This window comes from Dendropsophus ebraccatus, chromosome 2 (assembly GCF_027789765.1).
Source record: "Dendropsophus ebraccatus isolate aDenEbr1 chromosome 2, aDenEbr1.pat, whole genome shotgun sequence".
Taxonomy (NCBI): domain Eukaryota; kingdom Metazoa; phylum Chordata; class Amphibia; order Anura; family Hylidae; genus Dendropsophus; species Dendropsophus ebraccatus.
The window spans coordinates 2,944,968-2,964,091 of record NC_091455.1 but is presented as its reverse complement, the minus strand read 5'-3'; the positions used below and the strand labels follow the sequence as shown (position 1 = coordinate 2,964,091).

Genomic DNA, 19,124 nt, shown 5'->3' with positions numbered 1-19,124 from the left:
CTATCCACCGGACACACAGAGCGAGGAGCTCCGGCTGTCACCTATTCACCGGACACACACAGCGAGGAGCTCCTGCTGTCACCTATCCACCGGACACAGAGCGAGGAGCCCCGGCTGTCACCTATCCACCGGACACAGAGCGAGGAGCTCCGGCTGTCACCTATCCACCGGACACACACAGCAAGGAGCTCCGGCTGTCACCTATCCACCGGACACACAGAGCGAGGAGCCCCGGCTGTCACCAATCCACCAGACACACAAAGCGAGGAGGCCCGGCTGTCACCTATCCACCGGACACACAAAGCGAGGACCCCTGGTTGCCCCCCGTACCTGTGGGGTTGCCCGGGTTGATGATGCACAGGACCTTGGGGTTGCAGTGTTTCCGCGCCTCCTCTAGCGCCCTCCTCAGCTCCTTGATGTTCAGTGCCCAGCAGTTCTCCTCATCCAGGTAATAATTCACTTGCACCGCGTCCAGCTCCGCCAGGGCTGCCGAGTACAGCGGGTACTGGGGGATGGGGATGAGGACCCCTGTCCGGGAGCTGCCCTGCCCCGCCACCAGCAGCTTCAGCATAGTCTGCAGGAGAAGAGAAGGGGTTAACACCAACGGGCCGAGTCTGGGGACTACTGACCCCCTGAAGCCACACACACAGCCAGTCAGGACCCCCACCCAAATACCAGAGAGAACCTAAGAAGAAAAACAGAAGAACAAAGCGCTTGTGAGGACGAGGAATGTGCCGGCCGCCAAGGGGACGTGGTGCCGGCCTGTGCCAGGACACCGGACAAAGGGGCACTGCCAGGGAGACACAATGTCCCCATCCCCCAACCCGCAGAGTCACTGCACACTGATCAGAGAGACCATGATGGCTAAAGTGATGTGGTGGGAGCAGCCCTGTGTTATGGGGTCCTGCAGTGGGCAGAGGTCACGGTCTGGGGGGGCGGCCCTGTGTTATGGGGTCCTGCAGCGGGCAGAGGTCACGGTCTGGGGGGGCGGCCCTGTGTTATGGGGTCCTCCAGCGGGCAGAGGTCACGGTCTGGGGGGGGGGGCAGCCCTGTGTTATGGGGTCCTCCAGCGGGCAGAGGTCACGGTCGGGGGGGGGGGGGCAGCCCTGTGTTATGGGGTCCTGCAGCGGGCAGAGGTCACGGTCTGGGGGGGGGCAGCCCTGTGTTATGGGGTCCTCCAGCGGGCAGAGGTCACGGTCTGGGGGGGGGGCAGCCCTGTGTTATGGGGTCCTGCAGCGGGCAGAGGTCACGGTCTGGGGGGGCAGCCCTGTGCTATGGGGTCCTCCAGCGGGCAGAGGTCACGGTCTGGGGGGGGCAGCCCTGTTGTATGGGGTCCTCCAGCGGGCAGAGGTCACGGTCTGGGTGGGGGCAGCCCTGTGTTATGGGGTCCTCCAGAGGGCAGAGATCACGGTCTGGAGGGCAGGCCTGTTGTATGGGGTCCTCCAGCGGGCAGAGGTCACGGTCTTGGGGGGGGCAGCCCTGTGTTATGGGGTCCTCCAGCGGGCAGAGGTCACGGTCTGGGGGGCAGCCCTGTGTTATGAGGTCCTGCAGAGGGCAGAGGTCACGGTCTGGGGGGGCAGCCCTGTGTTATGGGGTCCTGCAGCGGGCAGAGGTCACGGTCTGGGGGGGCAGTCCTTTGTTATGGGGTCCTGCAGCGGGCAGAGGTCACGGTCTGGGGGGCAGTCCTGTGTTATGGGGTCTTGCGGCGAGCAGAGGTCACGGTCTGGGGGGGGCAGGCCTGTTGTATGGGGTCCTCCAGTGGGTAGAGGTCACGGTCTGGGGGGGGGGCAGCCCTGTGTTATGGGGTCCTGCAGCGGGCAGAGGTCACGGTCTGGGGGGGATCTCTTACCACTATGGAGTCGCTGGCACCGGTGGAGAGATAAATGTTGTCGGGGTTGGAGGCGATGCCGCCGTCTCTCTGCTCGATGTATTTGGCCACATCCTGCCGGACAATCTCGATTCCTTGGCTGGCGCTGTAGGAGCCTGAGGAAGGACAGGAAGATGATGGTCCCTGCAGGATGTCACCGCCATGGCTCCTATGATAACACTGCCAGTCCCCCCTATGGGTTGATATAAGGTGGTGCAGCCTAGGTGCCACCAGTCAGGGGTGCTGTACTCACCAATGCTGCTCCCCCCACAGGCCTGGAGGATCCGCACCGCCTTCTGCTTCACATCCTCCGGGAACTTATTGTCATTCAGGAGCTCGGGGTACAGGCAGATGGCGCTGACCTGCAAGACAACCCCCCCCCCCATGGTCACAGCAAGAGAGGAGGGACCCTACAGCTCCCCCGGAGGAGGAGGAGTGGACTGCAGCCTCACCTGTCTGAGGAAAGTGATCGGCTTCTGGCCCATGGCGTGAGCGTCTCCGATATTTGCTTTAATAACTTCTGAAAATGGCTTCTTCACCCCCTGAAAATGAGAGAGCAGTAAAGCAAGACTGGAGATGCACAGTACCACTTCTGTTTATATGGACATTGCACAGTACCACTTCTGTTTATATGGACATTGCACAGTACCACTTCTCCTGTATATATATACACATTGCACAGTACCACTTCTCCTGTATATATACACATTGCACAGTACCACTTCTCCTGTATATATACACATTGCACAGTACCACTTCTCCTGTATATATACACATTGCACAGTACCACTTCTCCTGTATATATATACACATTGCACAGTACCACTTCTCCTGTATATATACACATTGCACAGTACCACTTCTCCTGTATATATACACATTGCACAGTACCACTTCTCCTGTATATATGGACATTGCACAGTACCACTTCTCCTGTATATATGAGCAGTGCACAGTACCACTTCTCCTGTATATATACACATTGCACAGTACCACTTCTCCTGTATATATACACATTGCACAGTACCACTTCTCCTGTATATATATACACATTGCACAGTACCACTTCTCCTGTATATATACACATTGCACAGTACCACTTCTCCTGTATATATACACATTGCACAGTACCACTTCTCCTGTATATATGGACATTGCACAGTACCACTTCTCCTGTATATATGAGCAGTGCACAGTACCACTTCTCCTGTATATATACACATTGCACAGTACCACTTCTCCTGTATATATACACATTGCACAGTACCACTTCTCCTGTATATATATACACATTGCACAGTACCACTTCTCCTGTATATATACACATTGCACAGTACCACTTCTCCTGTATATATGGACATTGCACAGTACCACTTCTCCTGTATATATGGACATTGCACAGTACCACTTCTCCTGTATATATGGACGGTGCACAGTACCACTTCTCCTGTATATATATACACATTGCACAGTACCACTTCTCCTGTATATATACACATTGCACAGTACCACTTCTCCTGTATATATACACATTGCACAGTACCACTTCTCCTGTATTATATACACATGCACAGTACCACTTCTCCTGTTATATATACATATTGCACAGTACCACTTCTCCTGTATATATACACATTGCACAGTACCACTTCTCCTGTATATATACACATTGCCACAGTACCACTTCTCCTGTATATATACATATTGCACAAGTACCACTTCTCCTGTATATATACACATTGCACAGTACCACTTCTCCTGTATATATGGACATTGCACAGTACCACTTCTCCTGTATATATACACATTGCACAGTACCACTTCTCCTATATATATGGACAATTGCACAGTACCACTTCTCCTGTATATATACACATTGCACAGTACCACTCTCCCTGTATATATGGACATTGCACAGTACCACTTCTCCTGTATATATGGACAGTGCACAGTACCACTTCTCCTGTATATATACACATTGCACAGTACCACTTCTCCTGTATATATGGACATTGCACAGTACTACTTCTCCTGTATATATGGACATTGCACAGTACCACTTCTCCTGTATATATGGACAGTGCACAGTACCACTTCTCCTGTATATATGGACATTGCACAGTACTACTTCTCCTGTATATATGGACATTGCACAGTACCACTTCTCTTGTATATATGGACATTGCACAGTACCACTTCTCCTGTATATATGAGCAGTGCACAGTACCACTTCTCCTGTATATATGGACATTGCACAGTACCACTTCTGTTTATATGGACATTGCACAGTACCACTTCTCCTGTATATATACACATTGCACAGTACCACTTCTCCTGTATATATATACACATTGCACAGTACCACTTCTCCTGTATATATACACATTGCACAGTACCACTTCTCCTGTATATATGGACATTGCACAGTACCACTTCTCCTGTATATATGAGCAGTGCACAGTACCACTTCTCCTGTATATATACACATTGCACAGTACCACTTCTCCTGTATATATACACATTGCACAGTACCACTTCTCCTGTATATATATACACATTGCACAGTACCACTTCTCCTGTATATATACACATTGCACAGTACCACTTCTCCTGTATATATGGACATTGCACAGTACCACTTCTCCTGTATATATGGACATTGCACAGTACCACTTCTCCTGTATATATGGACGGTGCACAGTACCACTTCTCCTGTATATATACACATTGCACAGTACCACTTCTCCTGTATATATACACATTGCACAGTACCCACTTCTCCTGTATATATACCACATTGCACAGTACCACTTCTCCTGTATATATACACATTGCACAGTACCACTTCTCCTGTATATATACATATTGCACAGTACCACTTCTCCTGTATATATACACATTGCACAGTACCACTTCTCCTGTATATATACACATTGCACAGTACCACTTCTCCTGTATATATACATATTGCACAGTACCACTTCTCCTGTATATATACACATTGCACAGTACCACTTCTCCTGTATATATGGACATTGCACAGTACCACTTCTCCTGTATATATACACATTGCACAGTACCACTTCTCCTATATATATGGACATTGCACAGTACCACTTCTCCTGTATATATACACATTGCACAGTACCACTTCTCCTGTATATATGGACATTGCACAGTACCACTTCTCCTGTATATATGGACAGTGCACAGTACCACTTCTCCTGTATATATACACATTGCACAGTACCACTTCTCCTGTATATATGGACATTGCACAGTACTACTTCTCCTGTATATATGGACATTGCACAGTACCACTTCTCCTGTATATATGGACAGTGCACAGTACCACTTCTCCTGTATATATGGACATTGCACAGTACTACTTCTCTTGTATATATGGACATTGCACAGTACCACTTCTCTTGTATATATGGACATTGCACAGTACCACTTCTCCTGTATATATGAGCAGTGCACAGTACCACTTCTCCTGTATATATGGACATTGCACAGTACCACTTCTCCTGTATATATGGACATTGCACAGTACCACTTCTCCTGTATATATGGACATTGCACAGTACTACTTCTCCTGTATATATGAGCAGTGCACAGTACCACTTCCCCCGGGTCCTGGCTGCAGTGTGGGCGGTGAGGGGAGGCAGGGTACAGAGGGCGCCCGCTGATCTCTGCCCGTCACAGTCACATTGTTGCGCGGCTCCGGAGTCAGCAGATAGTTTATCTCCGGTACAGGTGAAAGGCAGCGCTCACTTATTAATCCTGAGCAAACACAGGGGTGTGAGAATCCGCAGCCAACCGCTGCACCGCGCCACAACCTGCCCCGTCCATGTGCAAGAGGGAGACACGCCACCGCATCCTGGTGCCAGCGAGACATCACAGCCTCCTAGTGCAAGACACACAACCTATCCTAGTGCAAGACACACAACCTATCCTAGTGCAAGACACACAACCTATCCTAGTGCAAGACACACAACCTATCCTAGTGCAAGACACACAACCTATCCTAGTGCAAGACACACAACCTATCCCTACCTAGCTGTTACAGTGTATGAGTGCGGCTGGTGGGTGTAGTTGTTACAGTGTATGAGTGCGGCTGGTGGGTGTAGTTGTTACAGTGTATGAGTGCGGCTGGTGGGTGTAGTTGTTACAGTGTATGAGTGCGGCTGGTGGGTGTAGTTGTTACAGTGTATGAGTGCGGCTGGTGGGTGTAGTTGTTACAGTGTATGAGTGCGGCTGGTGGGTGTAGTTGTTACAGTGTATGAGTGCGGCTGGTGGGTGTAGTTGTTACAGTGTATGAGTGCGGCTGGTGGGTGTAGTTGTTACAGTGTATGAGTGCGGCTGGTGGGTGTAGTTGTTACAGTGTATGAGTGCGGCTGGTGGGTGTAGTTGTTACAGTGTATGAGTGCGGCTGGTGGGTGTAGTTGTTACAGTGTATGAGTGCGGCTGGTGGGTGTAGTTGTTACAGTGTATGAGTGCGGCTGGTGGGTGTAGTTGTTACAGTGTATGAGTGCGGCTGGTGGGTGTAGTTGTTACAGTGTATGAGTGCGGCTGGTGGGTGTAGTTGTTACAGTGTATGAGTGCGGCTGGTGGGTGTAGTTGTTACAGTGTATGAGTGCGGCTGGTGGGTGTAGTTGTTACAGTGTATGAGTGCGGCTGGTGGGTGTAGTTGTTACAGTGTATGAGTGCGGCTGGTGGGTGTAGTTGTTACAGTGTATGAGTGCGGCTGGTGGGTGTAGTTGTTACAGTGTATGAGTGCGGCTGGTGGGTGTAGTACTGTTACAGTGTATGAGTGCGGCTGGTGGGTGTAGCTGTTACAGTGTATGAGTGCGGCTGGTGGGTGTAGTGCTGTTACAGTGTATGAGTGCGGCTGGTGGGTGTAGTGCTGTTACAGTGTATGAGTGCGGCTGGTGGGTGTAGTGCTGTTACAGTGTATGAGTGCGGCTGGTGGGTGTAGTGCTGTTACAGTGTATGAGTGCGGCTGGTGGGTGTAGTGCTGTTACAGTGTATGAGTGCGGCTGGTGGGTGTAGTGCTGTTACAGTGTATGAGTGCGGCTGGTGGGTGTAGTGCTGTTACAGTGTATGAGTGCGGCTGGTGGGTGTAGTTGTTACAGTGTATGAGTGCGGCTGGTGGGTGTAGTGCTGTTACAGTGTATGAGTGCGGCTGGTGGGTGTAGTGCTGTTACAGTGTATGAGTGCGGCTGGTGGGTGTAGTTGTTACAGTGTATGAGTGCGGCTGGTGGGTGTAGTTGTTACAGTGTATGAGTGCGGCTGGTGGGTGTAGTTGTTACAGTGTATGAGTGCGGCTGGTGGGTGTAGTTGTTACAGTGTATGAGTGCGGCTGGTGGGTGTAGTTGTTACAGTGTATGAGTGCGGCTGGTGGGTGTAGTTGTTACAGTGTATGAGTGCGGCTGGTGGGTGTAGTTGTTACAGTGTATGAGTGCGGCTGGTGGGTGTAGTGCTGTTACAGTGTATGAGTGCGGCTGGTGGGTGTAGTTGTTACAGTGTATGAGTGCGGCTGGTGGGTGTAGTTGTTACAGTGTATGAGTGCGGCTGGTGGGTGTAGTTGTTACAGTGTATGAGTGCGGCTGGTGGGTGTAGTTGTTACAGTGTATGAGTGCGGCTGGTGGGTGTAGCTGTTACAGTGTATGAGTGCGGCTGGTGGGTGTAGTTGTTACAGTGTATGAGTGCGGCTGGTGGGTGTAGTTGTTACAGTGTATGAGTGCGGCTGGTGGGTGTAGTGCTGTTACAGTGTATGAGTGCGGCTGGTGGGTGTAGTTGTTACAGTGTATGAGTGCGGCTGGTGGGTGTAGTTGTTACAGTGTATGAGTGCGGCTGGTGGGTGCAGTTGTTACAGTGTATGAGTGCGGCTGGTGGGTGTAGTTGTTACAGTGTATGAGTGCGGCTGGTGGGTGTAGTTGTTACAGTGTATGAGTGCAAAAAGTTTTAAAACTTTTCGAATAAAAGTCGTCTTATGTGCGACTGCAGCGCAGCTCATGACTCCCGCAGCCCCTCTACACTACTCACACGTCCTGGGATTCAGGGGCCCATGTATGGAGCGTGGTGGGTTCGCTGTGAATGGACGTCCTGGTTTCCATGGTAATGAATGTGCTGGTCTAACTAATGAGGGCGAGAACCAACAGGAATTCTGGGAACAGCCCACTTTATCCCCTCACAATCAGGGGTTATATGTCCTGACACCTGCAGACCCCCAACCCTCATTCAGTGCTCATCCTGGGCCTCCTGTTACATGAATACAATGCTGGAACCACAGTGAAGACCTGACACATCCCCCATGTCCAAACACCACCCCCCGGTCCCCCCCAGTGCCAAGACACCCCCCCCCGCTCCCGCTCCCCCCCAGTGCCAGACCCCCCTCCCCCAGTGCCAGACCCCACCCCCCCCGCTCCCCCCAGGGACAGACCCCCCCCCGCTCCCCCCAGTGCCAGACCAACACCCCCCGCTACCCCCCCAGTGCCAGACCCCCCCCCCGCCCCCCCCAGTGCCAGAAACCCCCTCCCCCCCCCCAGTGCCAGACCCCCTCCCCCCCCCAGTGCCAGACCCCCTCCCCCCCCCCCATGCCAGACCCCCTCCCCCAGTGCCAGACCCCCCCCGCTCCCCCCCCCAGTGCCAGACCCCCTCCCCCGCCCCCCCCCCCCCCAGTGCCAGACCCCCTCCCCCAGTGCCAGACCCCCCCCCCGCTCCCCCCCCAGTGCCAGACCCCCTCCCCCGCCCCCCCCCACCAGTGCCAGACCCCCCCCCCCCCCCGCTCCCCCCCCCAGTGCCAGACCCCCCCCCCCCCGCTCCCCCCCCAGTGCAAGACACCCCCCCGCCCCCCCCAGTGCAAAACATCCCCCCGCTCCCCCCCCAGTGCAAAACATCCCCCCGCCCCCCCAAGCCCTCCCCTGTGCCAACCCACCCCCCCGCCCCCCCCCAGTGCCAGACCCCCCCCCCCCCCCCCACCACCTCCTTCCCAAAGGCCCGGGAAGCAGCTTTCAGCAAAACTAAGATGCTGAATCGCCAGAAGAGCGGAGGTCACAAGCCGCAACTTCCCCATAATACGTAACCCCGGAAAAGCAGAGCTGAGTATGACACAGTGTAGTGAGGGGCCATTATACTGGAATAGCAGAGCTGAGTATGACACAGTGAGGGACTATTATACTGGATTAGCAGAGCTGAGTATGACACAGTGTAGTGAGGGGCCATTATACTGGAATAGCAGAGCTGAGTATGACACAGTGAGGGACTATTATACTGGATTAGCAGAGCTGAGTATGACACAGTGTAGTGAGAGGTTATTATACTGGAATAGCAGAGCTGAGTATGACACAGTGTAGTGAGGGGCTATTATACTGGAAAAGCAGAGCTGAGTATGACACAGTGTAGTGAGGGGCCATTATACTGGAATAGCAGAGCTGAGTATGACACAGTGTAGTGAGGGGCCATTATACTGGAATAGCAGAGCTGAGTATGACACAGTGAGGGGCCATTATACTGGAATAGCAGAGCTGAGTATGACACAGTGTAGTGAGGGGCCATTATACTGGAATAGCAGAGCTGAGTATGACACAGTGTAGTGAGAGGTTATTATACTGGAATAGCAGAGCTGAGTATGACACAGTGTAGTGAGGGACTATTATACTGGAATAGCAGAGCTGAGTATGACACAGTGTAGTGAGAGGTTATTATACTGGAATAGCAGAGCTGAGTATGACACAGTGAGGGGCCATTATACTGGAATAGCAGGGCTGAGTATGACACAGTGTAGTGAGGGGCCATTATACTGGAATAGCAGGGCTGAGTATGACACAGTGTAGTGAGAGGTTATTATACTGGAATAGCAGAGCTGAGTATGACACAGTGTAGTGAGGGGCCATTATACTGGAATAGCAGGGCTGAGTATGGCACAGTGTAGTGAGGGGCCATTATACTGGAATAGCAGAGCTGAGTATGGCACAGTGTAGTGAGAGGTTATTATACTGGAATAGCAGAGCTGAGTATGACACAGTGTAGTGAGGGGCCATTATACTGGAATAGCAGAGCTGAGTATGACACAGTGTAGTGAGGGGCCATTATACTGGAATAGCAGGGCTGAGTATGACACAGTGTAGTGAGGGGCCATTATACTGGAATAGCAGAGCTGAGTATGGCACAGTGTAGTGAGGGGCCATTATACTGGAATAGCAGAGCTGAGTATGACACAGTGAGGGGCCATTATACTGGAATAGGGCGAGACCAGAGGGGGCAACGTGGTGTGGGGGGAAGAGACCAGAGGGTCAGGGGGGAATCACGCTATGTGTCCGGTGTCAGGGGTCCCGGGGTTACATTTCTCTCCGGCCCCCAATCTGGAAACAATGAGCAGGACGACAAACACTGCAGATGGGAGGCAGCTCAGGCCTCGTGCCTCATCTACACCTGATCCAGTGACCAAGGTACGAGGCACAGGACACCACTATATACAGTCAGTAGATGAGGCACAGGACACCACTATATACAGTCAGTAGAGGAGGCACAGGACACCACTATATACAGTCAGTAGAGGAGGCACAGGACACCACTATATACAGTCAGTAGATGAGGTACAGGACACCTCTATATACAGTCAGTAGATGAGGTGTGGGGCACAGGACGCCTCTATATACAGTCAGTAGATGAGGTACAGGACACCACTATATACAGTCAGTAGATGAAGCACAGGACACCACTATATACAGTCAGTAGATGAATCACAGGACGCCACTATATACAGTCAGTAGAGGAGTCACCGGACACCTCTATATACAGTCAGTAGATGATGCACAGGACACCACTATATACAGTCAGTAGATGAGGTACAGGACACCTCTATATACAGTCAGTAGATGAGGCACAGGACACCTCTATATACAGTCAGTAGGTGAGGCACAGGACGCCACTATATACAGTCAGTAGATGAGGCACAGGACGCCACTATATACAGTCAGTAGATGATGCACAGGACGCCACTATATACAGTCAGTAGATGATGCACAGGACGCCACTATATACAGTCAGTAGATGAGGCACAGGACACCACTATATACAGTCAGTAGATGATGCACAGGATGCCACTATATACAGTCAGTAGATGATGCACAGGACGCCACTATATACAGTCAGTAGATGAGGCACAGGACACCTCTATATACAGTCAGTAGATGAGGTAGGAGGCACAGGACACCACTATATACAGTCAGTAGATGAGGTATGAGGCACAGGACACCACTATATACAGTCAGTAGATGAGGCACAGGACACCTCTATATACAGTCAGTAGATGAGGTACAGGACACCACTATATACAGTCAGTAGATGAGGTACAGGACACCTCTATATACAGTCAGTAGATGAGGTACAGGGCACCACTATATACAGTCAGTAGATGAGGTACAGGACACCACTATATACAGTCAGTAGATGAGGCACAGGACACCTCTATATACAGTCAGTAGATGAGGTACAGGACACCACTATATACAGTCAGTAGATGAGGCACAGGACACCACTATATACAGTCAGTAGATGAGGTACAGGGCACCACTATATACAGTCAGTAGATGAGGTACAGGACACCACTATATACAGTCAGTAGATGAGGCACAGGACACCTCTATATACAGTCAGTAGATGAGGTACAGGACACCACTATATACAGTCAGTAGATGAGGTGTGGGGCACAGGACGCCTCTATATACAGTCAGTAGATGAGGTACAGGACACCTCTATATACAGTCAGTAGATGAGGTACAGGGCACCACTATATACAGTCAGTAGATGAGGCACAGGACGCCTCCACTATATACAGTCAGTAATGGAGGTACAGGACACCTCTATATACAGTCAGTAGATGATGCACAGGACACCTCTATATACAGCCAGTAGATGAGGCACATGACACCACTATATACAGTCAGTAGATGAGGTACAGGGCACCACTATATACAGTCAGTAGATGAGGTACAGGACAACAATATATACAGCCAGTAGATGAGGCACAGGACACCTCTATATACAGTCAGTAGATGAGGTACAGGACAACAATATATACAGTCAGTAGATGAGGTACAGGACACCACTATATACAGTCAGTAGATGAGGCACAGGACAACAATATATACAGTCAGTAGATGAGGCACAGGACACCACTATATACAGTCAGTAGATGAGGCACAGGACAACAATATATACAGTCAGTAGATGAGGTACAGGACACCACTACATACTGTCAGTAGATGAGGCACAGGACAACAATATATACAGTCAGTAATGGAGGTACAGGACACCTCTATATACAGTCAGTAGATGATGCACAGGACACCTCTATATACAGCCAGTAGATGAGGCACATGACACCACTATATACAGTCAGTAGATGAGGTACAGGACACCTCTATATACAGCCAGTAGATGAGGCACAGGACACCACTATATAGAGTCAGTAGATGAGGTACGAGGCACAGGACACCTCTATATACAGTCAGTAGATGAGGTACGAGGCACAGGACACCTCTATATACAGTCAGTAGATGAGGCACAGGACACCTCTATATACAGTCAGTAGATGAGGTACAGCACACCTCTATATACAGTCAGTAGATGAGGTACAGGACACCACTATATACAGTCAGTAGATGAGGTATGAGGCACAGGACGCCTCTATATACAGTCAGTAGATGAGGCACAGGACACCACTATATACAGTCAGTAGATGAAGCACAGGACACCACTATATACAGTCAGTAGATGAAGCACAGGACACCACTATATACAGTCAGTAGATGAGGCACAGGACACCTCTATATACAGTCAGTAGATGAGGCACAGGACACCTCTATATACAGTCAGTAGATGATGCACAGGACGCCACTATATACAGTCAGTAGATGGGGTACAGGACACCTCTATATACAGTCAGTAGATGAGGCACAGGACACCTCTATATACAGTCAGTAGATGAGGCACAGGACACCTCTATATACAGTCAGTAGATGAGGTGTGGGGCACAGGACACCTCTATATACAGTCAGTAGATGAGGTACGAGGCACAGGACACCACTATATACAGTCAGTAGATGAGGTACGGGGCACAGGACACCTCTATATACAGTCAGTAGATGAGGTACGAGGCACAGGACACCACTATATACAGTCAGTAGATGAGGTACGAGGCACAGGACACCTCTATGTACAGTCAGTAGATGAGGCACAGGACACCACTATATACAGTCAGTAGATGAGGTACGAGGCACAGGACACAACTATATACAGTCAGTAGATGAGGTATGAGGCACAGGACACCACTATATACAGTCAGTAGATGATGCACAGGACACCACTATATACAGTCAGTAGATGAGGCACAGGACACCACTATATACAGTCAGTAGATGAGGTACGAGGCACAGAACACCACTATATACAGTCAGTAGATGAGGTAGGAGGCACAGGACACCACTATATACAGTCAGTAGATGAGGTATGAGGCACAGGACACCACTATATACAGTCAGTAGATGAGTTACAGGACACCTCTATATACAGTCAGTAGATGAGGTACAGGACACTTCTATATACAGTCAGTAGATGAGGTACAGGACACCACTATATACAGTCAGTAGATGAGGTACAGGACACCACTATATACAGTCAGTAGATGAGGTACGAGGCACAGGACACCACTATATACAGTCAGTAGATGAGGTACGAGGCACAGGACACCACTATATACAGTCAGTAGATGAGGTACGAGGCACAGGACACCACTATATACAGTCAGTAGATGAGGTATGAGGCCCCGGACGCCTCACATAGTGACACTACCCTCTTACCTGTTGCAGCTCCTTCTCCAGCTCCAGGGCCCGGGTGACGATGGGGCCCCGCACTGCGTACTCCACCTTCTTGATGGCGGGGTTCATGGAGTCCAGGGTGAGGATGGGGCGCCGGGTTCCGTTCTCACTCATCCTCAGTGTCCGGTTCCGCTCCGTTTCTGCCACTTGGGTTCCTGAATGAGACCTGGAGGAAGAGAGAAGAGGGGCAGTCAGCACTGCGGACCCCCGGACACGGACCCCCCAGCACGCTCTAAGACGCAGCAGGCTCATGACAACCACCGGGGTCCGGTGAGATTCCACAAGTTGTCAGCTCTGCAGATGTCAGCCAGGAGGAGGAGGAGGAGGAGGAGGAGGAGGGAGGGCTGAGCGTGCACTCACACTACTACACGTGTGCACTGCGCTCACTGGAAGAACCAGTCCAGGAACCTGCAAAGCTCCTCACCCCAGCAATGCCAGCCTGAGAGTGAGCCCGCCAGCCTGCTCCACAGGAGGAGGGCCACCCAGCCACCTGCCCCCTCCCACCCCGCTCCGGGGCAAGTCTCTGCCTGATCTCTCCAGGAACAGGAGGAGGAACCCTGCCCGGCAGCAAGGAGTGCGAAGGGGACGGGTGAGAACCTGCAAACCTGGACCCCGAATACAGTGCAACACCCGGAGCCTGTATACAGTGCGACACCGGGACCCCGTATACAACGCAACACCCGGAGCCCGTATACAGTGCAACACCCGGAGCCTGTATACAGTGCGACACCGGGACCCAGTATACAATGCAACACCCGGAGCCTGTATACAGTGCGACACCGGGACCCCGTATACAACGCAACACCCGGAGCCCCTATACAGTGCAACACCCGGAGCCTGTATACAGTGCGACACCGGGACCCTGTATACAGTGCAACAACCGGAGCCCGTATACAGTGCAACACCCGGAGCCTGTATATAGTGCGACACCCGGAGCCTGTATACAACGCGACACCCAGAGCCTGTATACAGTGCGACACCGGGACCCCGTATACAACGCAACACCCGGAGCCTGTATACAGTGCGACACCGGGACCCAGTATACAATGCAACACCCGGAACCTGTATAGAGTGCAACACCCGGACATGTATACAGTGCAACACCCGGACCCCGTATACAGTGCGACACCCGGACCCCGTATACAGTGCGACACACGGACCCCGTATACAGTGCGACACCCGGCGCCTGTATACAGTGCAACACCCCGAGCCTGTATACAGTGCGACACCCCGTATACAGTGCGACACCCGGCCCATGTATACAGTGCAACACCCGGACCCCGTATACAGTGCGACACCTGGAGCCTGTATACAGTGCAACACCCGGAGCCTGTATATAGTGCGACACCCGGAGCCTGTATACAGTGCGACACCCAGAACATGTATACAGTGCGACACCTGGCCCATGTATACAGTGCAACACCCGGAGCCCGTATACAGTGCAACACCCGGAGCCCGTATATAGTGCAACACCCGGAGCCTGTACACAGTGCGACACCCAGAACATGTATACAGTGCGACACCCGGCCCATGTATACAGTGCAACACCCGGAGCCCGTATACAGTGCAAAACCGCGACCATGTATACAGTGCAACACCCGGACCATGTCAACAGTGCAACACCCGGACCATGTATACAGTGCAACACCCGGACCATGTATACAGTGCGACACCGGGACCCCGTATACAGTGCAACACCCGGACCCCGTATACAGTGCAACACCCGGACCCCGTATACAGTGCAACACCCGGACCCCGTATACAGTGCAACACCCGGACCCCGTATACAGTGCAACACCCGGACCATGTATACAGTGCGACACCCGGACCATGTATACAGTGCGACACCGGGACCCCGTATACAACGTGACACCCGGACCCCGTATACAACGCGACACCTGGAGCCTGTATACAGTGCAACACCGGGACCCCGTATACAACGCAACACCCGGAGCCTGTATATAGTGCAACACCCGGACCCCGTATACAGTGCAACACCCGGAGCCTGTATACAGTGTGACACCCGGACCATGTATACAGTGCAACACCTGGACCCCGTATACAGTGCAACACCCGGACCATGTATACAGTGCAACACCCGGAGCCTGTATACAGTGCGACACCCGGAACATTTATACAGTGCAACACCGGGACCCCGTATACAACGTCACATTCGGAGCCTGTATATAGTGCGACACCGGGACCCCGTATACAACGCAACACCCGGAGCCTGTATACAGTGCAACACCCGGACCATGTATACAGTGCAACACCCGGAGCCTGTATACAGTGCAACACCCGGACCATGTATACAGTGCAACACCCGGACCCCGTATACAGAGCAACACCCGTAGCCCCTATACAGTGCAACACCGGGACCCCGAATACAACGCGACACCCGGACCCAGTATACAGTGCGACACCGGGACCCCATATACTGTGCAACACCCGGAGCCTGTATACAGTGCGACACCCGGACCCCGTGTACAGTGCAACACCCGGACTATGTATACAGTGTGACACCCGGACCATGTATACAGTGCAACACCTGGACCCCGTATACAGTGCAACACCCGGACCATGTATACAGTGCGACACCCGGAACATTTATACAACGCAACACCCAGACCATGTATACAGTGCAACACCCGGACCCCGTATACAGTGCAACACCCGGACCCCGTATACAGTGCAACACCCGGACCCCGTATACAGTGCAACACCCGGACCCCGTATACAGTGCAACACCCGGACCCCGTATACAGTGCAACACCCGGACCCCGTATACAGTGCAACACCCGGACCCCGTATACAGTGCAACACCGGGACCCCGTATACAACGTGACACCCGGACCCCGTATACAACGCGACACCTGGAGCCTGTATACAGTGCAACACCCGGACCCCGTGTACAGTGCAACACCCGGACTATATATAGAATGCGACACCCAGAGCCCGCATACAGTGAAACACCAGGAGCCCGCATACAGTGCAACACCCGGAGCCCGTATACAGTGCGACACCCGGAGCCCGTATACAGTGCGACACCCGGACCCCGTATACAACGCGACACCCAGAGCCCGCATACAGTGCAACACCAGGAGCCCGCATACAGTGCAACACCCGGACCTCGTATACAGTGCGACACCCGGACCATATATAGCGTGCAACACCCGGACCCCATGTACAGAGTGACAGCCAGACCCCGTATAGAGTGCAACGCCAGCACCACGTATAGAGTGCAACGCCCGGACCCCGTATAGAGTGCAACGCCCGGACTATATATAGAGTGCGACACCCGGCCCCCGTATACAGTGCAACACCCAGACCCTGTATACAGTGCAACACTCGGACCCTGTATACAGTGCAAAACCTGGACCAGGGCATGAGGTTGCTGGAAAAAACTGCTGACACCCAATATATATAGCCACTCACCACATAATCCCCCCTCCGTGTATTACATCTCCAATCATATAATCCTCCTCCTCTCTGTATATTACACCATCATATAATCCTCCTCTCTGTATATTACACCTCCCATCATATAATCCTCCTCCTCTCTGTATATTACACCTCCCATCATATAATCCTCCCCTCTCTGATTACACCTCCCATCATATAATCCTCCTCCTCTCTGTATATTACACCTCCCATCATATAATCCTCCTCCTCTCTGTATATTACACCTCCCATCATATAATCCTCCTCCTCTCTGTATATTACACCTCCCATCATATAATCCTCCTCTCTGTATATTACACCTCCCATCATATAATCCTCCTCCTCTCTGTATATTACACCTCCCATCATATAATCCTCCTCCTCTCTGTATATTACACCTCCCATCATATAATCCTCCTCCTCCTCTCTGTATATTACACCTCCCATCATATAATCCTCCTCTCTGTATATTACACCTCCCATCATATATTCCTCCTTCTCTCTGTATATTACACCTCCCATCATATAATCCTCCTCCTCTCTGTATATTACACCTCCCATCATATAATCCTCCTCCTCTCTGTATATTACACCTCCCATCATATATTCCTCCTTCTCTCTGTATATTACACCTCCCATCATATAATCCTCCTCCTCTCTGTATATTACACCTCCCATCATATAATCCTCCTCCTCTCTGTATATTACACCTCCCATCATATATTCCTCCTCCTCTCTGTATATTACACCTCCCATCATATAATCCTCCTCCTCCTCTCTGTATATTACACCTCCCATCATATAATCCTCCTCCTCTCTGTATATTACACCTCCCATCATATAATCCTCCTCCTCTCTGTATATTACACCTCCCATCATATAATCCTCCTCCTCTCTGTATATTACACCTCCCATCATATAATCCTCCTCCTTTCTGTATATTACACCTCCCATCATATAATCCTCCTTCTCTCTGTATATTACACCTCCCATCATATAATCCTCCTCCATTCTGTATATTACACCTCCCATCATATAATCCTCCTCCTCTCTGTATATTACACCTCCCATCATATAATCCTCCTCCTCTCTGTATATTACACCTCCCATCATATAATCCTCCTCCTCCTCTCTGTATATTACACCTCCCATCATATAATCCTCCTCTCTGTATATTACACCTCCCATCATATATTCCTCCTTCTCTCTGTATATTACACCTCCCATCATATAATCCTCTTCCTCTCTGTATATTACACCTCCCATCATATAATCCTCCTCCTCTCTGTATATTACACCTCCCATCATATATTCCTCCTTCTCTCTGTATATTACACCTCCCATCATATAATCCTCTTCCTCTCTGTATATTACACCTCCCATCATATAATCCTCCTTCTCTCTGTATATTACACCTCCCATCATATAATCCTCCTCTCTGTATATTACACCTCCCATCATATATTCCTCCCCCTCTCTGTATATTACACCTCCCATCATATAATCCTCCTCCTCTCTGTATATTACACCTCCCATCATATAATCCTCCTCCTCTCTGTATATTACACCTCCCATCATATATTCCTCCTCCTCTCTGTATATTACACCTCCCATCATATAATCCTCCTCCTCTCTGTATATTACACCTCCCATCATATAATCCTCCTCCTCTCTGTATATTACACCTCCCATCATATAATCCTCCTCCTTTCTGTATATTACACCTCCCGTCATATAATCCTCCTTCTCTCTGTATATTACACCTCCCATCATATAATCCTTCTCTCTGTATATAACACCTCCCATCATATAATCCTCCTCCTCTCTGAATATTACACCTCCCATCATATAATCCTCCTCCTCTCTGTATATAACACCTCCCATCATATAATCCTCCTCCTCTCTGTATATTACACCTCCCATCATAT

The 19,124-nt window shown here is 50.9% G+C and overlaps 1 protein-coding gene across 6 annotated transcripts in view; it reads right to left on the bottom strand.

The window, feature by feature from the left end:
* The window catches only part of GPT (glutamic--pyruvic transaminase), a 68,258-nt gene that overhangs the window by 14,532 nt on the left and 34,602 nt on the right, over positions 1-19,124 (bottom strand). For 3 of the 6 annotated variants that reach the window (XM_069956911.1, XM_069956913.1, XM_069956912.1), the window contains 5 exons: positions 13,738-13,921; positions 2,320-2,409; positions 2,121-2,229; positions 1,850-1,983; positions 331-574 (listed from right to left, as the gene is read on the bottom strand). In XM_069956911.1, coding sequence (XP_069813012.1) covers positions 331-574; positions 1,850-1,983; positions 2,121-2,229; positions 2,320-2,409; positions 13,738-13,921 — 761 coding nt within the window. Of the gene's footprint in view, positions 1-330; positions 575-1,849; positions 1,984-2,120; positions 2,230-2,319; positions 2,410-13,737; positions 14,074-14,115; positions 14,196-19,124 lie in introns of those variants that run through there. The other 3 variants (XM_069956914.1, XM_069956915.1, XM_069956910.1) reach the window with 3 other exon arrangements.